Source organism: Cryptococcus neoformans, assembly GCF_000091045.1.
Source record: "Cryptococcus neoformans var. neoformans JEC21 chromosome 2 sequence".
In the NCBI taxonomy this organism is placed as follows: domain Eukaryota; kingdom Fungi; phylum Basidiomycota; class Tremellomycetes; order Tremellales; family Cryptococcaceae; genus Cryptococcus; species Cryptococcus deneoformans.
Window position 1 is genome coordinate 954,052 of NC_006684.1, and position 24,431 is coordinate 978,482.

The 24,431-nt window shown below is 47.1% G+C and overlaps 10 protein-coding genes and 1 pseudogene across 11 annotated transcripts; 7 read left to right on the forward strand and 4 right to left on the reverse strand.

Moving 5' to 3' along the window:
• Positions 1 to 864: 864 nt before the first annotated feature.
• CNB03160 (hypothetical protein) lies at positions 865 to 3,052 on the reverse strand. The gene is made up of 4 exons (XM_024656547.1): positions 2,975 to 3,052; positions 2,786 to 2,924; positions 1,312 to 2,726; positions 865 to 1,256 (listed from the first exon to the last, which is right to left on the reverse strand). Exons 2-4 carry the CDS (start codon positions 2,885 to 2,887, stop codon positions 1,079 to 1,081), a joined length of 1,695 nt encoding a protein of 564 aa, XP_024512164.1. The 5' UTR covers positions 2,888 to 2,924; positions 2,975 to 3,052; the 3' UTR covers positions 865 to 1,078.
• Positions 3,053 to 3,467: 415 nt separating this feature from the next.
• On the forward strand, positions 3,468 to 6,847 carry CNB03170 (expressed protein). The gene is made up of 5 exons (XM_024656548.1): positions 3,468 to 4,177; positions 4,236 to 5,066; positions 5,117 to 5,287; positions 5,338 to 5,871; positions 5,926 to 6,847. Exons 1-5 carry the CDS (start codon positions 3,508 to 3,510, stop codon positions 6,669 to 6,671), a joined length of 2,952 nt encoding a protein of 983 aa, XP_024512210.1. The 5' UTR covers positions 3,468 to 3,507; the 3' UTR covers positions 6,672 to 6,847.
• A 684-nt stretch (positions 6,848 to 7,531) lies between these two features.
• Positions 7,532 to 9,614, forward strand: CNB03180 (conserved hypothetical protein). The gene is made up of 8 exons (XM_024656549.1): positions 7,532 to 7,769; positions 7,841 to 7,940; positions 7,998 to 8,288; positions 8,336 to 8,498; positions 8,544 to 8,647; positions 8,715 to 8,908; positions 8,961 to 9,060; positions 9,113 to 9,614. Exons 1-8 carry the CDS (start codon positions 7,641 to 7,643, stop codon positions 9,505 to 9,507), a joined length of 1,476 nt encoding a protein of 491 aa, XP_024512165.1. The 5' UTR covers positions 7,532 to 7,640; the 3' UTR covers positions 9,508 to 9,614.
• Positions 9,615 to 9,835: 221 nt separating this feature from the next.
• Positions 9,836 to 12,293, forward strand: CNB03190 (expressed protein). Of its 2 annotated transcripts, none has more exons than XM_568895.2 (14): positions 9,836 to 10,042; positions 10,104 to 10,319; positions 10,402 to 10,414; positions 10,471 to 10,484; positions 10,542 to 10,678; positions 10,732 to 10,815; positions 10,872 to 10,957; positions 11,018 to 11,127; positions 11,182 to 11,307; positions 11,375 to 11,697; positions 11,747 to 11,758; positions 11,810 to 11,882; positions 11,933 to 11,998; positions 12,052 to 12,293. In XM_568895.2, the coding sequence occupies exons 2-14, from the start codon at positions 10,110 to 10,112 to the stop codon at positions 12,157 to 12,159; spliced, it is 1,362 nt and encodes a 453-aa protein (XP_568895.1). In that variant the 5' UTR covers positions 9,836 to 10,042; positions 10,104 to 10,109; the 3' UTR covers positions 12,160 to 12,293. The 2 variants fall into 2 exon arrangements, with proteins under 2 accessions (XP_568895.1, XP_024514220.1); XM_024658610.1 differs by having other exon boundaries at positions 9,836 to 9,988.
• Positions 12,294 to 12,387: 94 nt separating this feature from the next.
• On the forward strand, positions 12,388 to 14,282 carry CNB03195 (hypothetical protein). Its single transcript, XM_024658620.1, has 10 exons — positions 12,388 to 12,618; positions 12,667 to 12,729; positions 12,879 to 12,902; positions 12,962 to 13,099; positions 13,162 to 13,268; positions 13,327 to 13,392; positions 13,467 to 13,543; positions 13,591 to 13,875; positions 13,918 to 13,968; positions 14,015 to 14,282. Exons 1-10 carry the CDS (start codon positions 12,592 to 12,594, stop codon positions 14,086 to 14,088), a joined length of 912 nt encoding a protein of 303 aa, XP_024514221.1. The 5' UTR covers positions 12,388 to 12,591; the 3' UTR covers positions 14,089 to 14,282.
• A 554-nt stretch (positions 14,283 to 14,836) lies between these two features.
• Positions 14,837 to 15,576, forward strand: CNB03200 (hypothetical protein; the record flags this gene model as incomplete). Its single annotated transcript, XM_568898.2, has 2 exons — positions 14,837 to 15,051; positions 15,135 to 15,576. The coding sequence occupies exons 1-2, from the start codon at positions 14,960 to 14,962 to the stop codon at positions 15,574 to 15,576; spliced, it is 534 nt and encodes a 177-aa protein (XP_568898.1). The 5' UTR covers positions 14,837 to 14,959.
• Positions 15,577 to 15,749: 173 nt separating this feature from the next.
• CNB03210 (alpha-1,2-mannosyltransferase, putative) lies at positions 15,750 to 17,761 on the reverse strand. The gene is made up of 11 exons (XM_568899.2): positions 17,469 to 17,761; positions 17,211 to 17,412; positions 17,041 to 17,141; positions 16,880 to 16,977; positions 16,716 to 16,821; positions 16,585 to 16,666; positions 16,419 to 16,526; positions 16,276 to 16,368; positions 16,015 to 16,220; positions 15,887 to 15,960; positions 15,750 to 15,826 (listed from the first exon to the last, which is right to left on the reverse strand). The coding sequence occupies exons 1-11, from the start codon at positions 17,514 to 17,516 to the stop codon at positions 15,790 to 15,792; spliced, it is 1,155 nt and encodes a 384-aa protein (XP_568899.1). The 5' UTR covers positions 17,517 to 17,761; the 3' UTR covers positions 15,750 to 15,789.
• Positions 17,762 to 18,263: 502 nt separating this feature from the next.
• Positions 18,264 to 19,748, reverse strand: CNB03215 (hypothetical protein). Its single transcript, XM_024658632.1, has 2 exons — positions 19,374 to 19,748; positions 18,264 to 19,314 (listed from the first exon to the last, which is right to left on the reverse strand). The coding sequence occupies exons 1-2, from the start codon at positions 19,625 to 19,627 to the stop codon at positions 18,312 to 18,314; spliced, it is 1,257 nt and encodes a 418-aa protein (XP_024514222.1). The 5' UTR covers positions 19,628 to 19,748; the 3' UTR covers positions 18,264 to 18,311.
• On the forward strand, positions 18,361 to 20,597 carry CNB03220 (annotated as a pseudogene).
• CNB03230 (sphingosine hydroxylase, putative) lies at positions 20,044 to 21,933 on the reverse strand. Its single transcript, XM_568900.2, has 3 exons — positions 21,140 to 21,933; positions 20,719 to 21,087; positions 20,044 to 20,665 (listed from the first exon to the last, which is right to left on the reverse strand). Exons 1-3 carry the CDS (start codon positions 21,685 to 21,687, stop codon positions 20,542 to 20,544), a joined length of 1,041 nt encoding a protein of 346 aa, XP_568900.1. The 5' UTR covers positions 21,688 to 21,933; the 3' UTR covers positions 20,044 to 20,541.
• A 175-nt stretch (positions 21,934 to 22,108) lies between these two features.
• On the forward strand, positions 22,109 to 23,660 carry CNB03235 (hypothetical protein). Its single transcript, XM_024658642.1, has 5 exons — positions 22,109 to 22,156; positions 22,205 to 22,283; positions 22,342 to 22,440; positions 22,503 to 22,659; positions 23,257 to 23,660. The coding sequence occupies exons 1-4, from the start codon at positions 22,131 to 22,133 to the stop codon at positions 22,635 to 22,637; spliced, it is 339 nt and encodes a 112-aa protein (XP_024514223.1). The 5' UTR covers positions 22,109 to 22,130; the 3' UTR covers positions 22,638 to 22,659; positions 23,257 to 23,660.
• Positions 23,661 to 24,431: the final 771 nt, after the last annotated feature.

Below are 24,431 nucleotides of genomic sequence, written 5' to 3' on the forward strand. Positions count from 1 at the left end.
CAAATTAAAGGATCCATCCATGCTATCCCTAGCCTTTCTCCGGGCGATCATAATATTCCTTCGCAACCTTTCCTGTCGGGTATATTATTTCTAACTCATTCTGAGCGCGTTAGAGCTCGATTTGTTAAGTTTAGTGACAATCTTCCGACCCCACGGTCATCATCATCAAGTCTTACTACAACCGAAAGTGACTGTTCAACCCTTAACCTTCGTACTCTTTGTGGCCCAAGACGTCAAAGAACGAAAAGCTCAAAAACTACACAGAACGAACGATCGGAAATTAGTCCTACGTACTCCTCTCACGCAAAGTCCCTTAGAGAAAAGCTCAGCATTTCTTTCTGCCCCATTCGTCTGTCTGCTCAACAATCATCGTCCTCGTGGGTTTCTTCCTCCAAGTTTTCCAGCGGCATTACTTCAAAAACTCTATCATCTCCAAATTCCGTTAAGAACTCTCATGACTTCATGAGAATGCCTTGCCGTTTAAACCGTAAAGGCAGTGTCCACAACAACAAAACAGTGAGGCCAGTTTCAACCAGACAAGAAGCAAAATGTCACAAGGAAAGGCGAGTAAGGTCAATACGCATTACTTTTTGGAACATGGCCTCCACATTCGGCATATCGCCACCCCAGGATAAACCTCCTAGTGCTCGTGAGAGGATCGCTCAAGCATTTCAAAATCTCAAGGAAGATTGTGGCCTGAGTTGTTCAGAGAGCAGCAGGACTCAGCGTACAATGGGTAAATCCACATATTAAACGTAGTACTCAGCAAATCTGCTGTTACGAGCACGTAAGACCCGACCAAGATAGGCTTGTTTACTCCTCTGCTGGAAATTTTAAGGAGCCTGTAACTATCATGTATATGAAGTCCAAATGATGATCTGCATGGAAACAGTGCGCTCTACGTACTGGGAAGTACGCCAGCCTTTCGCTTTGTATTCAAACAACAAAAACAAAGTGTACAACTGATAATACAAGTATGACGCTCTCGTACCCCGCTTATGTGGGATGATATTCTACTGGGTATTCCACTACCACGCAAGAACAGGTCTGTCTTGCCCCTATTGTCCTTTACAATTGTTTAAAAACCAAACGCCAATTGTGCTCTACTAAAGACCGGCGGCTTCCATTTCAAATATGCGGGGTTGATGGCGCGCCGAGGTTTAGCTTTTGTCTTTTTGTGTTGTTCGATAACAGCATCCGTCAGATGGATAATATGACTGTTCTTGTAGTATTTGATCATCTGTAGGGCCTGACAACTGTAACAGCGCATATGTTAGGGTGATCAAGGGCGCATTGGAAGAATTAACTCACGTGTGCATAATATCGCCATGAGTGATTGATGTTTTTTGGGCAATTTCGTCCAGACTGATCTCATAATCACTGTCCAGTAGCAATTCGACGATCTTCTCCTGCCAATACGCTCGATAACCCAACAAGCCCAGATCCGATAAAGGCTTCTCGGGGCTCCCCAGCTTTCCTTCCACTTTTGACAGCTCGTATGAGAACTCGATCAAAAGTCGACCGTAACCCTTTCTCTGGTGTTGAGGTAAAGTCAGAATACAGGCAACATTATAACCCTCGGCTGACTCCTTTTCCTTCGAAAAGTAACCAATAAGATGACAGCCATAGTCATCTTTGACCGTCATACAATAATAAAGAAAAGGATCGACATCGTAGTACAAGGTTTTATGGTCGAGGAAGCATTTGGAGATGAGACATAGATTCCTGCACCAAGTGCGTTGTTTTCGACCATCGATTTCGAAGAATGAAATACCTTCGTGGCGGTAAATTTCGTTGCCTGGAGGATGCAGGAGAGTACATTTCGCTCTATGTCGCCTGAGTTGTGTGGCAGAAGGATAGTAGAGAAGACAGAATTCGCAGATGTAAAGAACAGGAAGATGTGCGTATTCAATCGGATAAGGAGAGAAATACCATGTCTCAACTTCATGCTTCCCGATTTGAAGCTTGTTAAGGTTTTTGACCCTGCTGATCTCTGAATGAGACTGTGTCATGGATCCAGATGTCCTCAGTTTTTCGATTTCTTGTTTTTTGGAAAACACTTGGGGGGCCGCACGGGGATTTGAAGGGGCGGCAACGACTTCACGGCTGGGATCGATGGCGCCGTCTGATGTGATTAAGGTCACATCGCCGTCTTCGTCCATGTCTTCTTCCTCGCCTAAAGCATCATTATCCTCATTACTCTCCTCTTCTGCTTCTGTGTCCGCTTCTGTCTTAGCCTTTCGTTTTTGAGGGAATTTGCCAGCTTTCCCAATCTTGCTAGCTTTTCCAAGTTTCGAAGAAGGCATAGCTTTCCCTGGAGTAGCTTTACCTGCAGCCATAGCAGCCTTATTCGCCGCCTTTTTCAGTAGACTATCGGAAGGAATAGGTGAACCGGTGGCCCTAGACGGGGCCTTAGAAGGCTGAGCTTTCGCAGGTCTGTCCTTTTTCTTCGGCTCATCCTTTGATTTTGGCCATTCCATTTCTTTACTCAACACCAGTCTGCTTCCGCCGACCCATTCATCTAAACGTTTATTAAACTCGACATAATGAACGTAGTACTCTGTATCGTCTCTTGGGTCGGGGGAGGGTGCATTAGGAGGCGGTGGAGGCGCAAAGGCTGAAGGTTTGGGTTTAGGACGGGTGGAAAGAATTTCCGCTCTGCGTTGCTCGGCTTGGCCGTTCGAAAGAGGCTTAATGACATAGATTTTGACCCCAGGAACGACATCCTAAAGCACGATGGAAGATGTTGTCAGCATCAAATTGTAACAGAGTTTAAAGGGCATACATCAATTGTATATGATCCTCCAGCGGCCACAGAAGGTGCCGGAGTACCCGGCTCGCTACCACTCCCTCGACCATGAGGAGTTGACGGTGCTGACGGCGACATGCTGAAGATGACTGATCGCCACTAGACCTAATTCCGGCTGTCGGGCGAATCAACAATCAATCGGAAATCCAGGTTGCAGAGACAAACAAAAGCTGCCGTATATAATGGTTTTTGAACGGAAATAGCGAAAATGAAGGGGAATGGCCTGTTTTTATATGGGTATATTTGGTGTAGTAAAAGAGTAGAAACAAAGAAAGACGTCAAAGTTATCGCCGGTTCGCCCGAAAAAGGTTCCGTTTTGGCACTGATATTATCGTTCGTATCCATACACCACTGTATATGCACTCTTTTTCTGGGGGGTGGGGATCTGGGCTCATGTTGATCCGTCGGACGATGCTCGCGAGCACATGGTTTGGATGAATGAGGTTTGTGGACATGCATAAGTGGTATTTTGATGTTATTAAGCAATCTTATAACTACACAATTTTTTACCATTATTAAGACGCTGTTTACAACTGCCGCAATAATACGTAATTGTCCACGTGGTGGGCAAGCCTGCTGAGTCGCGTTCGCCGGCGGGGTACGCAGCGAAGCTGTATCGATGAACACCAATTTCCCAGCGCTGCTCCTTCGCTGCAACAGCTACACGCCATGCCCTCCGCCTGTACAACGCCGCAGAGATGCCCTCGTACTTCCCTTTTACTCCACAGCAGCAGCCCGCAGCCCGCGTCCACAGCCCTCTTCTCGACGATCCCCATTTAGAACTTACAGTCACCCCTGCCGCATCAGCATTCTACGCAGGAGAGACCTTCTCTGTTACAATCACTTTCCGCAATACAAGGACCCCGCATACTGACGCACCCAAAGCGCCTCTTTCCACGAACTCCACATCTAGCCTTGCCTCCGCCACCTCTCAGATACGGCATTTCCCGTCTACCGACCCGCGACACTCACCTTCTGTTCCTCGGCTGCCTCGACGACTCAATCAAATAGGACCTGACCTTCCCGAGACACCCCTGGTGAGCGCTAGACGACATGAGAGCGCCGAACTGGGTCCTTCACGTACATCATCGTCCGTCGTCTCCATTCCTCAGTTCGCCACCGAGGACCTGGGCTATCCGTATAGCCCGGGAGCGAATCCAGTTAATCGAGCTCATGGGTGGCAGAAATCTCCTTCCCCTCAAAGGGAGGGACCGATGAACTATCGAAGTCCAGATGGATGGGGAAACCAAGAATCTGAATGTACAATAAAGAGCAATGGTCATACTAGGCGGGCGAGAAGTTTGGCCCTTGGAAAGGGCACGATGAGCCCGCAAGAGCTGGTATGGGCTTTGGGCGGAGGGAAAGACAGTAAGTAACCCCCACACTATAAGCAATTACCAATCCCTACTGACTGCAAATTACACAGCGCCTCCAGCTCTGCCGACGCGCCGCCCCCAAGGCGGGATTCAAATTCCAGCAAAACACCCTCATTCTCGTAAAATCTCAATCGCCAATACCTCCGCTCTTGAACGTTCCGGGGAACCTTCTAGAGATTCTCCCGAGGTTTCATCCCCGCCATTGATTTCTGTACCAGAGCGACCCTCATCAGTAGCTAAAAACGGCAGCGCTTCTCTCTCCCAATCTCGACATCCGGCTGATGGCGCAGTAACTATCGAGCCATACGAGACATGTTCGTCGCCAACGGTAAAACCCTCACATTCACGTGCTCCTTCTTATCAGAATGCCTATGGTGCCTCTTACATGGGTATTAGTAATGATGACCTTCCTACCCCTCCCTCACATCCCCATGTTCGTGAACATGCTCTAACTGAACCGAAAGGGACAACGACAGTGCTCTGGGCGTATACTCGTCTTGTAGGACATTTTCACCCTTCGATTGCTTATATACCTCCAGATCCTCTACTGCCGCTTCGAACTGCATTGTTACACCAGCCCGTCGGGTCAGGGTCGCTCTCCACCCCATCACAGGACTCGTCAGGAAATGTCGCTGGCAGACCCTCTGGCTCCTCACGTTGGCAGCTTAGTTTTGGAACTGGTACAATCGGCAATTCAACTCAACCAAGTCTGACAGGTAGTTTATTCGGATTAGCAAAGGATCTAGTAACAGGTGGAAGTGGGGGAAGTCTAGAGGAAGAACGGAAAAGAGTCTGGAACTTGAAGGATCTACCGGTGCTAGAGACAACTAGAAGTCTGCTTGCCGTCGATATGAAGCTGAAAGAAGGGGAAACTAAAGAGTGTGAGTGTCCCGGATTTTGTGTCTACTGTCGCCAACGTTTACATAATCAGTCAACTACACGCTACAACTTCCAACAAATCTTCCCCCGGCTCATCGAGGTCGAGCCTTTCGATTTTCTTATGATCTTGTGGTATCCCTCAGCGTGGCCTTGCCCGGAGGTGATCATCGGCAAAAGTCCAAGGACATCGTCGTGCCAATCCGGGTATGGGCCAATGTATCCCGTACGTGAATTTCTCAATGAGGGTGCGTGGGCTGACAAATAAAATCGCAGTGGGGAATCCGTTGCGCACATATGATGTCCTGAAACCGATCATACAAAATAAGGACGAGGGGCACGTCGAAGACGTTGGAAACTCTGTCGACTTTCAATCGCCTTATGTACGAGAGGGAAGGGCCCAAATTCCTGTGCAACGGAGACAGACAAATATACCAGATCAGCTTCGTATTAAGTCTGTAGACACTAGCGAATCTCTTCAAGCGTACGCATTGCATCTACTCGAAATTTTGAATGATGGCGAGATAAACACCCTCCCGCTTTCACCCAGTACGCCGAAGTCGCTCCATCGACTTCGAACTTCGTCTCCGTCATCCCCTGCATTTTGCATCCCGATCCTGCCTCCTGTTCTCGCTAGTCAACCCACGGAGCTACTAGACATACCCTCTTCTGCAAGCCGTCTGCAAGACCGGAATATCAGACTGAAAGAGGATAACTTTATTGAAGGCGACAATGGGTTATCGGACGAAATGGGTGATGCTGAAAGTTGCGGAGAAGCGGTTGAAATCCTCAGTCGACATTCTGCTAAAGGTAAGTGCTTGAGAGCTATTTGGAAAAGAGCAATATCTTACAATAAAGTGACAGCTTCCTACGATATTGAAAAGAATGGAGAGTCTGTGGCGATCCTTACGCTTGTGAAAACTACATATAGATTGGGGGAATCCGTACTCGGTATAGTAACATTCAATAAGCCTCAAACGCCTTTTCCCGTTCTCAAGTTCTCGGCCTATCTCTTTTCCCATGAACTTATCCCTGAGCCTCTCCTTCCACCTTCTCTTTCCTCAAGAGGCTCAGCCCAGCCCCCCCTTTACCGATTACACGCAGAGCATCATACCCTCTACGCCCTGAGTGCCCAGAGGCTAGCCTTTTCGCTTGACATACCGTCAGATGCAACGCCAGCGTTCAATTTGGCGGCCGGCGAGGGGGAAAAGGGTGGCTTACAATGGAAACTGAAGTTGAATTTCACTGTAGGGGTACCTCCTCGTGATTGGAAAAGAAAGACAGGCGAGAGTAATCTAAAGTCTGAGAGTGACGTCGACACAAAAGGGACAATGAAGAGCTCAGGAGTCCATCTGTTGCCCATTCAGCGTTCTCGAAACATCGACGAGGGAGACAACATATTTTATTCTGCTTCGACGGGTATCACTCCTATGATTCCTCGACACCGCCAAAACGCGTCGTCAACCAGCGGTAGCAAAAGTGATGTGAAAAACGAAGAAGCTGTTAACTGGTACGAATCAAGGACCGAGTCTGTAGAATGTGAAGTGCCCGTCAGAGTTTTGGCAGGCAGTACGGCTTTCCTTGTCAGGCCCTTAGTCTACGCAGTCTGAGGCTAAAACGAGATTATGATAAACAATAATGATAGGGGGAATTCGGAAGAAGGCTAGATTCGTATTAGCTATTACCTACATGTGACGACGAGTAGTATTCTACTGCCATAATGAAGCATCAAAATCAGATTCTTATTTATGAACACTCACTATCATCATGTATTATGTATGGTCGGGCATTTGTATAGATCAGATGAACGTCTTCCAATCTATAATAGAATCGCTTTTTTCAATGTTATCGTCCATCCTTCTACTGCTGCCCAGCCCGGCACACATTCGTTCTACTACTACACATTTCTTGGTACTTTTATGCTCTACTATTTGTTTGCTTGATGCCCCTTACTTCATGGCCGGCTCCTCACCGTACGCGTTAGATAGCCGTTATAAGGGGTGTCTCAGCGAGTAAATCAAAAAAATGTCCCGCATAAAAACAACAGCTGGATTACTATTTTTACCAGCTTATTTCATCTTTCTTCAGTTTCAACTTTTGATCATGGTTACCAATTCAAGTCCAAATGCGACGCGGCAATTCAAGCGATCTTCGTTCGACCGCTATAACCGTGCGTAGCCTGGAGTCTGGCACGATCTCGGAACTCCGAGAAGCAGTGAACGAAGTACAGCCTATTACCCTCGTATATCTTCGTTATAACGGGAGTCAAGAGGTGTCAGGCCGCCATAATCTCGCTATCTGCTGTGATGATGATTAGGCAATAATTAATAGGCAAAACTCGTGCCTTTTTCGGGCATATCCGACGAGCTTTTTCATCATTCAGGTGAAAATGATGATGAGCAATCATGGAGCCATCTGTCGCTATGATACATAATTAAGTACTTATTATATCAGTAGCGTTACTTCCACAATACACGCATATATATATTATGTGATAATATATTGAGACTAGGAAACAGAGAACCGAAAATTCCATTATATCTCTAGACGACTATCATTCGCCCAAACAACGTTTCACGATGCCCTCCGTTGCAGCCGTCCCTGTTAAGCTCGATTATCAATCTTTCCTTAGTCAGGAGGCGAAGGGACGAGTAAGGTCTCCATTGAGAGATCTCAGGTATTTTCATGCCATCCCTGGTATGATCAGTGTAAGACAAACACCGTAATGACTTTTGTAGGAATATAAGAAGCTGACCATTATTGCTTGCCCACGCTGTAGTTCGGAGGAGGCTTACCCCATCCATCCACCTGGCCAGTCAACGCTATGACGCTGTCTGTCCCATTCGCCAAAAAGTCTATCTTCATTCCCGGGTATGAGAGTGAGTAAGGAAGACCCGAGTACGATGATGCTAGAAGCGTCAACTGACGCAGTTCAGGCAATGACCCAACCAGTCTCTATCCTTTGGCTCCGTATATCCCGCCTACGAAGCTCAATAGTGTGACTGAGCCCTTAATCCCTGATCTCGCGCGGGATCTCCAATATTCATCGAACTTTGGTTTGCCATACTTTGTTGACTGGCTCACTCAGCACGTGAAAAGAATACATGATCCCCCCTACCCTGAAAACCAGTGGCAGGTTCTCGCCACCGCTGGTAACACGGATGCGTCGGATGGGGTAGTCAGAACACTGTGCAGCCCAGGAGACTCTATACTACTTGAAGAATTTGGTATGTAGCCCTTCAATGTTTTACTTCCAGGCTAAGATTGTTTTTAGCTTTCCCAGGCTCTTTAACTCATTACAAGTCACTCGGCATCAAATGTGCTGGTGTTCCAATGGATGGTGAAGGAATTGTCCCCAGCGCACTTGAAAAGATACTGGCCGAATGGGACGACGAAGCTCGAGGCGGTCCAAAGCCGAAAGTTATCCTTATTGTACCGTACGTACCCCCTCTCTGCTTTAGATGACATCTGACTTCTTATAGCACTTGCTCAAACCCCTCAGGGATCACTTACCCGGCCTCCAGGAAACGTGAAATATACGCAGTCTGTCGAAAATGGAATTTGCTTATCATTGAGGATGATCCTTGTATGTTCTCATGGATCTAAACAACCATGTATATGAAGGCACCTGGCTAATACCAGATGCTGGAAAGATTGCTACCTTCAGGTAAGGCCCAATGGAGCGGACACCCCATTAATTCCGTCATTCTTGTCCTTGGATCTTGATGGTCGAGTGGTGCGCTTGGACTCTTTTTCTAAATTCATAGCCCCTGGGAGCAGGTGTGGTTGGATCACAGGAGCGAAGGAGCTGGTAACCACTATCATGGTAAAGGCAGAAGCGAGCTCCGTAAGTGTGAAACCCTATGATCTCTCGATCAGCCTTCTAATCCGTATGACAGAATGGACCTTCAGGTTTTGCAGTTGCTTCCATCTCCGCTGTGATCAAGGCATGGGGCGGCCATGAAGGGCTGGAAAGGGATTATCTTCCCCACATCTCGGGTAAATTTCGACTCTGTGCCCGACGAAAAAAGCTTACTCCCTTCCCTTGCAGATACATATTCCAAGCGGTCCAATCTTATGGTGTCTCTCATTCGCAAATATGTCCCTGCAGAAGCGGCTGAATGCCCTGATGGGTCTGGAGGGATGTTCCTCTGGGTACGACTGCGAGTTGAATCCCATCCCCAGCTATCCACTCTCTCACCTGAAGAGATTTCAGACAAAGTGTTTCACACTCTCATCGGAGAGAAAGTAATGGTAGCCCCGTCTAGCTACTTCAAAACACCTGGAGGGCCGGTATGGTCTAAAGACGAAGAATCTAAAAGGATCTTTGTCAGGTTGAGCTTCTCTCTCTCTACCGCAGATGAAATGGAAGAGGGCGTGAAGAGATTCGCTAGAGGATTGAGAAAGGAATGGGGAATCCGGAATCTTGATGAAGCTGAGCATTAGGAGTGTATGGCGGACATTTATTTCGGTTCCAACTGTCGTATATCATTGAGACGATCAAGACAATATGAGTAAAGTGTGGAATATGTAATCACGAATGTGTAACAGGATATGTGCCATGGGCTTTAATGCGTGAACTCACTAAACTCTGGCTTCGTTGGACGGAGCAGCAAGAAAGTCGCGGTTCAAGCCTTATTTTCATTTCCGGCGGAAACTCCGGATCACTCTCGGACTTATCCGATATAAATACTCAAATAAAAGTAGCGGTCCGGGGACAGGGGGGAAGGAACTTAAATAATGAGATGCCGAGTTTCTTCATGAGCTGATCGCTGCCATCTCTGAGATCCGATCCGGGTGATCTATATTTATTTAAACGACATCGTTCGTGTTCTCGTCGCCTTGTTCTCTCGTTTCACATCTGCCCCCCGGCCTTTCAGACACCATCGCTGCAGTATTTCTTTGGTGTATATCTGCCCCATAGTTGGTACGTAGTGAACCACACGCATTCTGTCCGTCTACAAAACATATCTACTCTCATGTGCAGCAACATATGTTTACATCAGTCAAAAGTTTTGCTAATTGTTGAGATCCCGCGATAGAGACACATGTTACGTATGGCTTTCTTCAGGATTCAACCCTTGCATTTTGGCAAGACTTTATTAGCACGATCCGGTGTGCAACATTACGCATCCTCAGTATCACGCCTGCGAGGCTTCTCTACTCCAGCCATTGTGAATGATGATAGGCCACTCGCTGGTATCAAGGTTGTAGACTTGACAAGGATTCTTGCTGGGCCGCTTGCCACAATGATGCTTGTGAGTATTCTCTACAGTGACTCCAGTATCTGCAAATGAACTTGAAATGCGCACTAACAGAGCAATGCATAATGACCTGCAGTCTGATCTTGGGGGTAAGTCACAATCTGTGCTAGATACATAGTTAAATATAATAAGATGACGTGTACAGCCGATGTCATTAAGGTAATTCATCCCAAGGGTATGGGGAATCGTATGCTTATCTTTGTTTATTTCTCACAGATTGAATCGCCTAAGAACGGTGATGACACACGCTCATGGCTCCCTCCTTCTGCCCCAGTCCCACCTGAGGGTTATCCAAGGCCTGATCTTCCTCCTGAATCCGCCTACTTTTTGCAAGCCAATAGAAACAAGCGATCGTGAGGGTTAATGCACAGGACCTAAAGCAGAAATAAGTTGACAATTTAACCAGTCTGACGCTTAACCTCAAATCTGCAGAAGGACAAAAAATCATCAAAAAATTGATCGAAAAAGCAGATGTACTCGTAGAAAATTAGTGAGCCTTTTTCAGTTCGTCTGGATGAAATTGTACTCGTAATTAACACAGACCAGCGTCCCAGGAAAACTCAAAAAATTCGGTCTCTCATGGGAAGAAGTGAAAGAAATGAATCCCCGGTTAATCTATTGCTCCATTACAGGTGATCTTTTTTATGAACTGATGGGTGTCTGAGAGCTTGAATTGATGAGATATTCATCAGGATATGGATCAACCGGACCTTATTCTCAGTCACCGGGATACGACGTTGTTATTGAAGCTGAAGCAGGACTAATGCATATCACGGGAGAGAAAGGCGGTAAACCTGTCAAGGTGGGTGATGGCTTTACACAGGCGTAGCTGTTTAAAAAAATTAATACACAACAGGTTGGGGTGGCGGTCACAGACGTCCTGACTGGGCACCATGCACAGTCCGGTATTTTGGCAGCTCTTTTGAAGCGTCAGAAGACAGGGAAAGGCTCTCGCGTTGAGTGTAGTCTGTTTGAAAGTCAGGCGAGTATACTTCTCTAGACCGTTGTGTTCCACATGTTCCACACACTTACATCCTGGCTTTCAAAAGATTGCTTCTCTCTGCAATATAGGTGCCAATTATCTCATTGCGGGAGAAGAAGCTACCCGTTGGGGCACATCGCACCCCTCCATAGTCCCTTACCAAGTGTTTCCCACGAAGGATTCTTTTATAATGCTCTCGGCTGGCAATGATTCCCAATTCGCGATTCTTTGCTCGTCTGCCGTGCTTAACAAGCCTGATTGGTTAAATGACGACCGATTTTCTAGTAACCGTAAGAGAGTGGAGCACAGAGATGTCATGATCGCACTTATTGAGGAAGTTCTCTCTGAAAAAACAACCGAGGAATGGTGCCAGAAACTCGTAGGAAAAGGGCAAGTCTGTCATTTTGGGCCCTTCTTGTGCTAACGCTGCAGATATTAGACTACCGTTTGCGTGAGTGTAAGCTCGTGCTGATTTATTACAAACTCATGCGTTGGCCATCAGACCAATCAACAATATCGCTCAAACATTCTCGCATCCACAAGCTATAGCGAGAGAGGTAGTAGAAGAAGTGATTGTAAGTCTTCAAGTTAGTATGAGGTTAGGCGTACGATTGACAGTTTGCAGCATCCTCGGGCTGGTAAGATCAAGCTTGCAGCACCAGCCGTCACATATGATGGTAGCAAACCGAAGGTAAACCGTCCCAGTTCCCAGTATGGAGCTCCCTGTTGAAATTCCCTCTGCAGTTGTATCGCCCACCGCCGTACTTGGGTGAACATACTGAGGAAGTCTTAACAGAACTCGGCTGCAGCTCGGGTGAAATAAAGAAGATGAAGTTGGACGGCGTTATATGACTGCCTCATTCGGTCATGTAACGTCAGAATGCATCGCGGTCAGCCCTTGGCTTACTAGTTACTGGACAATTGGAAGTTGAAAGCTACCTATGGTGCACGGATCACCATCTGATGGAGGCTAACCATCATACTCACACCGCTTCGACGCGCTTGTCCGCCTCGTGGGCACTGCATGGCTGCACTGCATCAATAGCTTTTACGTTAGCGTATACCTAACCCACTATCTATTATCTACTACTACTAACATATTATTTACCAATCCACTTTCTGTTGTGTCCACGTCAACTTGCACGTACACCTCGCTCCACTCTTTCTTTCTATTCTTTTTTTTTCCTTTTCCATTTTGAGATATCTTCCTCCCCAAGGACCGTTATCTTCAGTCCTCATCATTCACCAAGCGCCTTGGATTGCGCCGTCTTTTCAATCTCCAGTATGGATTACCAGCAATATTTCTCCCAGGTAGGTGCACTCTCTATGGAACTTACTATTATTCATTCATCGCTCCAGAGTGAAGTCGATCTTGGCGGCGCCATTCATCACGCCGCCGACCATACTTATCCTCTGTATGAGGTAAGCGCGCTTGCTAGCCTGCCTTTTCTCCCCCTCTTATCCAAGCTAACGGGCGGCTCCTGCCTGTGATAATCTCGTACTCAAACAATTGTGGATGTTTTGTTCTGTATCGTCTCGCATGCGATATTCACTCGTTCATGATGGTTTAGCATCTAGGAGCTTACCCCAAAAAGGTGTGAGAGGATCAGCTCTGCGCACTCTGTATACTGTCAGCTGACGATATATTGTACAGGGGTCCAACAGAGCTGGGCACCCCACAGGAAAGTCTGAAATCTCCTTCTCAAGGAAGGGTGGTCCGAATAAGAAGGTATTTGGGTTAGATCCAAGAGTTGAAGAAATCGATTCGGTCGTCCTCCATGATCTTCACTGGGTATGTAGAAAGTTTTTGACCGCTAGATGCTATCCGTTAATTGAATAACGTTGGTTCCAAAGTGGACATCGGATAGAGATCTGGTGGAATTATGCGCTCAATTGGGTGTCGTCATTGAGGAGAAAGACATATTATTCATGGAACATAAGGTTAACGGGAAAAGCAAAGGGTTGGTAGTCTAATTCCAGGGATGACATCCAGATTTACCCACAGCCGTCGTGTCGCAGGCAAGCGGTGTTGAACTGCCATAGCAAGGAGAATTCTTTGAAGGTGAACGAATGGTTACAATGCAAGTGAGTTCATATGTTTGATTGTACTCTCAGTCTGTGTTTTGGGGAGCCTATATTGTGATTAACAATCCGAGTAGTGCATTTCAAGGAAAGAAAGTCATTTCGACTCTAGCTGCATCGATCATGGGCAATCCGTTTCATCCAAACAATCAAGGTTTGTCCAAATGAGGGGCGTTATCGATGACTGACCTTTTGAGCTAGATTTCCCTGCCCCACGACCTTTGAGTTCAGCTATCCATAACACAATGGGTCAACCTACGAACTCACATGGAGGTGTTAACTTCAATCGAGTCAACAAGTCTCTTCGTATCAGCCATCAAGCCGGTCTCGGAAACGGGAGGCCTATGGATGTAAGGCAGAATGTCAATCTTCAACCATCTCAAGCCAATCATCAGCCTCAAATGCCATTGCAAGCTCATAACCAAATCAATATGGCGAGTTTGCCACTACCCAACCAGAGTATGATGATGGGCATGTTCCCTATGGGTGAGTGGCTACGTATGAGAGCCATTCCTCATGACCTTGTAGATCCGTCTGTCTCTTGGCCTACCCCTATGGATTTCCCTCTTCCGGAATACTGTGAGCGTCCTTTGTCACAGCAGGCAAGATATCTAATCGAAGTTAGCCTCCTTCAAATCAGGACCACACCTTTCGTCCCCAGGTTATCTAATGAACGGCATGTTGCACACAGGTGTATAAAGTAGGTTTTCCGGAAGACTCCTTACTTGAAAAGCTGGCGGTTGCGGCAAAAGATAATTGTGATACCTCCATATATTATTGTATATCACTCTGCGTACTTCCTCTGTCTATATCCTGCGAGTCTTTGTCGTTCTAATTCCTAATGTTATCAAGATTTCAGTCGTAAATTATGAAAAAGACATCCATGCTTTGGAGAGAGGCTCAACAGGTACATATAATCGGGCTAATGGCTAAAGTGATAACCAGCCTCAGGGACAGCCCATCCGCTAAGCGCGTGCTTCTTGATATCATTACATTATTATCTTCTTTGCTCTCTTTGGAGGAAGGATGTCCAATCATGGTGGTAAGCCATACTGTCCACACTAAGTTGCAGCGGCAGTGGCAGAGGAAATTTTTCCATCACTTGTCATTGCTATTCAGCTACCACTACCAGGAAACGTCAAGTCTCCCATATGGAAAAAATGCAATGATCTTCTTTCTGATCCTTTCTCTACCAACCTTTGTTCTTTTCCCCCTACGGATTACCCACGCTACGCGTCTTAAATGACTGATGATGTTTTTCCTTCCTTTCTGCTGTCTCTGCATGTGGCAAATATTATCTTCGAAGTCTGAGCTTTCCTTTGAACGACAGTCTCTGTTCATGTTTCTAGATGAATCAATGGTGATGTGAGGTCGTTATTCACAAGGAGGACATTTAAGGAGCATTATTGGAAGCTGTTTCTCTTCTTTCCGTTTTCAACCGCATCTGTCTGGTGGTATAATCAGCGAATCAAAAGCACAATTTACTTTGTAGCAGACTACGCAAATCAAACAGCCACCAGTCTATCATTGTCAATCAGCCGGCTGAAATAAATTAAAATAACAATACAGAATGAGGTTCCAAAACTCTGTCATTCTTGCTTCTCTCCTTACAGCCCTGGCGGCATACTCTTTGCCTCAGAACGAGAATGGCGGCAGCGACACGTACGTATTCGTTCATCCTTGTGACTTTCAATCCTTTTGCAACAGTTGCGCACATTCAAAGGAACTGATGTCTCTGCTCACAGTTCTGAGTCTTCGGCTGTTGAATCGGGAGATGGCAGCGCAGACTCCACTGGTACTGCCATCTCTGGCGATGCCACAAGCTCTGCTGCCAATGATGAATCTACCGATGCGGCTACTGTTAGTAATACTAGTGCCGATTCTACGGCGTCAGAAACTCTTGCCGTTGCCACTGCCTCGTCTGCCGTTACTGGTGTGAGCGGCTCCTCTGAAAAGGAGGATGTTGTAGCAACATCCGTAACCGGATCTGCCCTTTCTAGCAAGGGAAGTGGAACGGCTTCAGGCGCTAATTCAAATGCAAGTGGCACGAGCAACTCTTCAAGTAACTCGACAGAATCAAGTGCGGGCTTCCAGGTTGCTGGACTGCCTGCTGGCTTTGAATGGGTGATTGGGAGTGGTGCGATGGTTGTTGGCGCCCTCGGCGCGGGCGTTGCCACTCTCTTTTGATTAAGGAATTGAGGGAGAATCCAGCACCAAGAATATTTGCCGAATATGAAGATAGAATACAGAAGGTACCAGGCTTGTGTAAGGACAATTTATCTGGATGCGAGGACGAGTTAGTAGCTATATGCCTTGCGACCTGTGTTCATGGATTGATCTTCCGCCAACCAATCTCTTTGCTGATAAGCCAAGCGCGTTAAATTCATGCAAATACACATATTAGAACATTTCTGTATATTTCTTAGTGCAAGAGTACCTATGAAGACAAAATCAGCATGTTTACATGCAAAGGCGCCAAATCCACACAACAACTTACCACTCCCAATCAAAGTTATTGGCTTGATCACACCAACAGTTACCCCTGGTATGAGCATCACCTTGAGGGCAGTGCTACAATGATTGTCAGGAGCAGCGCCACGAATAATCCGGAGGGGATTCCCTTACCTGGAATGGTTCGTGCCTGTAGCCAATGTCATCAAAGAAATGGATCTGCTCCTTCTTAGCGAAGAGCGCGGCACCGATTGAGTGCACGGGCGCATCTCCCCATCGCTCGTAGTAGAATCCACCTTTCTTGTCAAGGAAATCAAAGAACTCCATGTAAGGCTGAGATCGCCAAAAGTTAAGGTCTCCAATCTCAAAGTTGGACCAGACTGTGCCAATGATCAGTTACACATTACATTGAAGTACAGATACATTCAAACTCACAGTGGCACTTGTTGTAGGTCTCACCGCCGTCGTCGCTTAGGAATTGCATTGCATTGCCTTCAGGAAGATAATCGGGGTGTTCTCCGATGAATTCTTCATTTCATGCATCAGCGACTGTCAGATTTCGTGCCACATCATCTTACCTTTGACAGCGTCCCAAAGAGTGGGAATGGTCTCGATGTACTCGAACAGGGAAATGGTGAAGCCGTACACCTTATTTTGATCCTGCATGACAAGGAAGGGGTCATAGGCTAGCGGTAACACGATATCAGCAAAGGCAAGTTTAACAAAGAGAGCTCTTTGACTTACCGAGATCACAAAAGAACTTGACGGAGGGTTCGATTCGCCAGTAGTAATCATAATTAGCCAGGAGGGGGTGTCGGAAGAAGAACTAGTGAGCCGTTAGCCTCTTGTTGAAGTTTCGCAGGAATCGTACGTACGCCAGAATTGAAGCGGCACATGTTTCGGTAAGGGACAGAGTGACCGTAAATGACCTTTTTCCTGATCATTTCCTCTCGAGCCTTGCTAGCCTTGTCTTCATCAATCCTACGATGAAAATCATCAGTAGAGATTTTGACAAAGGGGGACACCATATCTGTCTTACCATTCAGGCTGATACCAATGTTCGGGATCAATCTTGCCGTAGTAACATTTGGCTTTGGTCATTGATTGAGTGTACCGCTTGAACTCGTCAGAGAAGTCCTAGAATTAACAATTTCAATTTCAGCCCATTGTCTCTATTTCCGACCAAAAACGAATATTTACCTCTTCGTTCAAAAAAACATAATCATATTTAGCCCAATGATTGAATCGATCCTCCATCTGTCGCATAGAGTCGAGGAACGGCCACAAATCCGAATTCCGGGCTAAGCAGCGAGTCGTAAGTAAGTATTGTGCGAGACAACCTTTTACAGACATCGTAGAGAGATACTCACCCAAAACGACAAAGACTGCGTTAGCTCTTCTTCTTCCCTCCAAAGCGGCCTCATTTTCTGCCAGATCGCCAACGACTGGAGGGATGGAGGATTCGGGAGGTGGTTGGCCTTCACGCCACCCGTCTTGTTGCGGCAAAAGGTTCAAGAATGAGGTTTTCTCTCGATAAGTAGGATGAACGGATAGGATGACGTGGAGGAGGAACTGTAGGGGATATCAACACCTGTTTTCACTGGACGATGGACTAGCTGGGGACTGACCACTAATCCTCCAGCCATGGCGATGTATTTCCAACGAGGGATCATCATCTTGGCCAAGGATTTTGGAGATGGAATCGTTTGCCAGGATAGCTCTAGGGATGGAAGGGGGGTGTGAAAGCAAAAAATTGAATAGTTAAGTGAAGGGAGCCGTGGGAGAAAGCGGAGCTGGAGCAGAGAGACTATTATGCTCGTCCTACCGCGGCGAAGTGCGAAGACGCGCCTCCGCAGACAGAAGAAGAATCAAGGTGGAGGCCGCTACGTACTATGTATCTTTGGGCTCACGGTCGGTGTTACCTCTTACCTCATCGCCAGTCCGGCATGCATATGAGCCGGTCCCATGCATAATAGTCTCTTTTCTATGGCCCATGCATGTCTCTCACCTCCAATATCACCCCGAGCATACTTATGGCATACATGCACCGAATCACCGCACCTGCAAAAAAAAGCACCGCCTCGAAACGGATTATTATTTTCATAAACTTGCCATGTTGATTCCGTCGAGACGAATCTGCTGCGTGGGCGAGTCTCATCTTGCGTTTCACCCTCCAGGAGCACTCCTCTGTATCTTCTTCGATCTTTTGTTTTTGCATCTGATCTTCTAATATTATTGGCTGTAGTAGTCTTCCACTTTCCGTAACCTTTTTATGCTTCTTTTTCTGTGATCTCCTTGGATCTCATCTCCTTGGCTGCAATAGTCTTTCACGTTCTAGAACTTCCTTCATGTTCTGTTAGCTTTATATTATATATGTAATAGCTGTGTGTACGTGGTTTCATTCATCTGACTTCTCACGCGAAAAAACGCGATCATGAATATTACGTAATAAATACAAACATCATACTCTATCAGATCATGCTGGGCAATTCTCTCGCCTCGTACAAACACCTCTGCACACTCCGCCCAAGCAGTACAAGGCATTCTCCACAATGACCCCCTCGCAGGTCAACGTCCAACAACTCAATGAGGTCACTGTCGGCGCACACCTTCCTGCTTATCTCTCCCGCCATCCTCCTCCACACGTCCCTGGCCATAGGGAATCTCACGCACGTATGCGCATGCTCGTCCTCCTCCATGGGTCCATTTAAGATCTGCTTCAGCCTTGATAACCTTGTGCTATGAAGCGCGACCAACTTGCTAGCCGAAGTGCGGCCCATCAACACCCTGGCATCTTCTGGCCATTGTGACGGTGGCACACTGACCGCTTTGATACTAGCCAACCTCGCCAAATCTCCAAATTTAAAGAAGCTGGCCATTGAATAAACCTGCACAGGACTCTCATCTACCCAGTGTACCATATGGTCTCTTGCAGTGCTGAGCGCTTTTGCACTTTGGTACCCCAATGCAGCACGAACAACTCGACCAGTCAGCTCGAGCGATGTCAGCAGGCTCGTGGGGGAGGCAGAGATGATCCCCGAAGGGTAAATCAAAGAAAGGAAGGCGGTGAGCACGGTGGAAGATTCTGGTACAGCCCATGTGTATGGGGATGAGGTAGGTGTAGGCGCCGTAACGTCTTTTGGAGGGGGAAGAGGCGGAAGGTCTTGGAATGCTGGAGGAGGTGAGTCTGGGATACGTTCGTTGGTAATCAAGGGAGCAGATAGATCATCGCATGGACTATCCCCATTCTGTCGCTGGTGTGAAGTTAACAAGGAAGCTGCTCCTGGAGATCGGGACAAGTGAGCTGCAAGAAGTTTCGGGAGACAAAGGATATTGCTAAGCGGCGTTGCGTCGCGCTCTCGAGACTGAGCCGGACGATGAGAGTTCGATGGCAACTCGATTGGTACTACACGAGGCTGAGTCGATTGCGTCGATCCGACATTGTTCAACCGCCATATTGGGACAAACCCATAGCTACGCAATTTTCTGTCAGCTGCTCGAATCATCTTTCAAAACGAGACCTCGAGGCTCACTAGATGTGAAAGAAGACAGTCTCCTGCTCCAGTAATTTTCTATGTACCAAGAATCTCTTGTCATCCACGGTCACAAGCTCGATATCACCCACTTTGCCTCCCAGAACTGGTGCAAGAAAAAAATCGGTATCACAATTGGGCAGGGCAGAGTACGCCGGTGCCGGTTCAGAGGGGATGGCAGGGGACCGCGAGCGGACGGGATCAAAGATGTTGGATAGAGATTTGTCGGATGGGTGCTGAGGGTTTTCGTGCATTGGTTGACTCTGTTTCAATGCTGTGCTTAGGCGAGGTTAAAACGTAAGCTTCGATAAACGGTGTCTTGCTGAGATTTTGGAAGCTCAGCCAAGTGTTTATGATGTTTAGCAAAGCCGAAAGGAGAATGAATAGTCAAGCTGGTATTCCAAGCGTCGTCCCATCCATTGGGTCACCTTTCTATAACAGGTCGTGAGGGTGGCCTGCTTTGTCCCACCTCAAAAGGTTGCCGCACAAAGAGGACCGTTCATATCCTTTGCGCACTTGCCCCGTCTTTTTCCTACTTGTGTGCTGACCTGTTGTGGCCGGATAAAGGAGATAAGGGATCCGTTATGTAGTCGGCTTGAACAAACTCGGACAGGAGTGATGGAAGATGGGAAAGGGTGAAAGGATGAAGTGTGTAACATTATGGAAGAAGTGGAAAGGAAGGAAAAGAACGAATTATGATGGAAAAAGTTACGGTTCTATAGTAAGTGGCTGAAAAGTGGGCTGTTGCCGTTTTGGTGGAGGGCGGATGAAGGAGTTCACAGCTTCTCTTCCAGCATGAGGATGGGCCGATCATCGGGGTATCACAGGGTTGTATGGCAACGACCGACATCATTGACATCAACGATGGAATAAAATACAGTCCGTGTACAGGCGACAACAGGCATCGTCCTTTGTATCGATGTCTGTTTTTTAGTCTTAAAACCAACACACAGGCCGTTCCGCCATTTCATCCCACCCGCAAAGTTGGAAATCACCTTGGAGCAGATGTAAACACAATGATATTAACCCCCACCCTACAGCAAGGGCCCAGACTCCATGGAAGGAGAAAGTAATTATATGATATGAAGATGTAGTGAATAATGTTTATACAGATGAATTGAAGATATGAAAGGAACCCAACTCCCCATGACAGACACGACTTCGACACTTAGTCCAGCTTCTTGGCCGGTCCTTGTTCCAAGACATGCTCACCTCCGACACTCCTCCAACGCCCCTTGGAGTCGGCCTCTTCGCGAGTCATTCTGGTCCCAAGCAGTTTGTCCCAGTTGGTGCTACAGAGAGGTAGTCAGTATTGTTGCTTGGCGGTTTAAAATCCTTTGCTCACAAAAATGGCTGGCTAAAGTTGGACTTGATACCGTAGCCCTGATGATGGATGTCATGGTAATCGGCATTGTTGGCAAAGAAGAGCTGGCAAGGATCCCACCATAGTCGGTAACCACAGTGATCATCTACGGTTTTGAGAGTCGAGACCGTAAAGAGCAAAGTCGCTTGTCGGATGGTCATGAAAGAAACCTCTTCGGCTATGGCGGCACCGAGAGTATCAAGAATGAAGCCTTCCACGGGGTGATTATAGAGAGCGCCGAAAGCATAAGGGGCATAGAGACGATGGTGGTGGGAGTGAAAGTTGCGATAGAGCCAGTGATTTGTGTGCATGGATCGGTGCCAAAAATATTGCCAAGTGTCAATCACAAAGCTATGTTCAACATTAGTAAAATGTTTTTGTTAAACCGCAAGAGATTACTCACAAGGCAAAAAGCATTTGCAAAGCAGGGATGCCCCACCAGTACACCCAACGAACAATTGCTTCACCATTGCTTTTCAGCACCTGTTCTCCTATTCTTCTTCCAAGCACGAGCAAAACCCCATCGGCCACCCAAGGCGCTAGGTTACCCATGGCCGCAAGATGGTCCTTCATAACTTCTCTTCTGAATATCACTTCATCGTCCTCAAGCCAGAACATGCCTAGGACTGTTTGAATGACATGCTGCAAAATGACCGCTTTGATCACCTGCGCCACTGTGACTTTGTTCCGCGCCAGCACTTCAGGCGAGTCATGTATTCTGCGTTTTTCAAAATAGGAGAATTGGGCCGTGTCGAGAAAATGGAAGAAGAATGAGTACAGCCAATAAGCCAGCACGGGGGCCGCAAGTGAAACGTATTTGTCGGACATGAATGAGAGAAGATTGGGACGAGTTGTGTGGTAGAAAGGGGCATGGAGGGCGGTAGGAGTAATGCTCGAGAGCATTGTAGAGTTGTGGGCGTAGGCGTGTTGGTAAGGGAAAAACGAAGCCATGGTGGCGATAAGGAGAGTGGGGCTACTGCAAGAGACGAGTTGAAATAGGCGGAGGCAGGAAACGGAGTGGCGAGATGCTCCGAAGGAGATGTTCGGGCAGGCAATGAACAGGCGGTGTACTTGGGGGGACGTGCGGATGGTTAAGGCGGTGGCGTTGGAGGCCGGGGAAGGCTGGGGGGCAGCAGCGCGGGCAGGGGAAGACTAGATACGGATAGATGTTGTTTGGTAAATTTCGGGCAAAAACAACAACACAACGCCGCCTCTTGCTCCTGTGCGTTATTATTCTTGGAATTCTGCACGCATCGGCCCATTCCTCGGCCACCGGCAGGCACCGCCCGCACACCAGCGTTTACGTAACTATAGCATTACTTGCAAAACACAAGAGTGAGCAACGGCGGCTACAGCGATGCACGCGTCGGTCAGTTATCAACAAGCAAGGCAGCATGTCTATAAACACGGTTAACCCATAGTGTGTGAAATAGCCAGCGCAAGTGACATGGCTGACCATCAACTCCAGCGCAGATAATAGTCAGCTTTCACAACTAGAGCAGGAGCTTCTGTGGGAATTTGCCAAACTGAGCGACAAAGTGAAACGTGTACGTCTGCCGCTCTCTCGACTTCAACGCCTGAAAACATCTCACTGACTCTAAATAGGCTGCCAGCTTGGCAAAGTTAACTGCCGAATCTCCCAATGAGTCGCTATTAGCAGAACTGCGAACTTTAGAGAAGCGAATGGGTTTGGTTCTCACACTGGTCAGTAATATGATGAAGGGTTCAAGAATACTTTGCTGAGCGAAAGCACCGTGTCATAATAGGTGAAAGCCTCAGTGTGGGCGGTGATTGTAGATTCACAAGCAGCCGAAGAAGCGAGACAGCAACAATCCGCCGAGTCGGCACCCGAAATATCGTACAACGAAACGCGTTCATGGGATGACAGTATAATGCGGTAACCTTGGAGAAATATATAGCTTTGTAAGTCCACTTTTCGTAGCCGCAATGATGTCTTCTAGTAAAAGGTGTGAGCCTCCAAATCCCTCTCGGGCCCCAGGCGTCCATCTATCTCTCCCTGTCAATCGAGATTTACGAGACAGGGCGTAAAAGGCGTAAGGACGTATATAATATCCATCTTTCCCATTCCCTTGGCAATCTGCAGTGGCAGTCCATAGGATGGAGAAAGAGCCCGGTTTCTGATTGCTTTCGTCAAAGATCAGTGAAGAGAGTAATAAAGGCCCGGGCAGACAAACGTCTTTGTCCCCCTTATCCTTCAGGACGAGGTCGACAAAGGTAGTCACTTGCATCATGGATCTCGAGGCCTGATCGTCTTTTTTTCGAGCTCTCAAGTGAGACGTGGGGTCCGCGATGCATAGCAAGACGACGCCGAATCAGCTTCAAGACCAAAGCTACAGGTCGTGATGCGAGGATTGGTGCCAACAAAAAAATTTAAAACTGGTGGTTTGAGGGGCGATTTCTTTGGAAGGCTGGGATCGCCAACTGTTGAGAGGCTACGGCCCACTGAGCGGATCTCAAACGTGTCGAAGTGAAAGGAAGCTGATACTCGATGATCTTTAGGGCTCTTGAGACCTGCTTTGACAGGAAAGCGCGGTGTAATAATGTGTATTACTATGTATAGAAGCCATCAAAAGTTTGTACAGGGTATACTATCGACATTCATCATCGGTTATCGAGATGAAATTGCTCTTCTTTGATCTCTGATCCATTAAGATGAGTAAGCATTGTGGTAAGGCGTCGTCTCCTGGTCATTCATCGCTGCAGTGATGTAGCATTGGGTCCGCTACAGCCGACAGGTTAAGTTTAATACAGTTTAATAGCCAAGCGGATAGCAGCAGTCACTCGGTTAGATAACGTTTAAACTCACGATTTTCCTGTCCTTGTATGCCATACATGAATGACATCCAACTTCCATTCGTGTAGTACGACATTACGGCAACAACATGCTGACCACATGGTTGACATACGTATATGTTGAAGAGGTCATTAATTAACATTCTTGTATTGCGTTTTCGGCCCTTCTGGGCTTCTTCCTGTTTTGCGATTCGCGACAACAACACGTATCATGAGCTGTTTCTCATAAAAAAAAGGATACCATCATTAAAGAACATGACTTTATCAATAAGGCCAGTAGTCAGCAGTGTCATATGTATGGCACATGACACTGGCGAAGGTAGTGGCGGTCACCTGTGGCGAAAATGGATGATCGAAGAAGGAAAAGAACTGACTGTTATTTCGTGCTACGTTCCTACCGTTTGGTTTTATAAATAGTGTAAACCTTCTTTCTATATTGAAGACAACTGGACCGCCGTAATATGGCGGGGTCTGGGCAGTGACATACGAGGATGATGACGCTGACGTCCTCACGCTTTTGCCTGTTTTACCGAAGTTCCCATTCATCCTATGAGTACTTGCAGAGGTATCCCCAACCTTTCGTAAACCAGCTGCTGGGTGGGGAATTAGAGATTCAACAAAGGAATGCGCCTTGGAGCGTTTGCATACTGTTATCCATTAACATAAGATGCAAAATGGTCCTGGTGGAACTGAGACGATTCGGACCGGAAACAGAAATGGGGCCAACGCAGAAATAGCAATAGAAATCAGGGTCTGGAGTTCGTTTGTGGTTTTTTTCTGGGCGGGCTTGGGTCGGCAGTGGGCGCGATGCGGTTAAGGTACAATTGAAAGGCCAGAAATACAGGATGCACTGGATGGGGAGGCAGATAGAATGCCGGAGC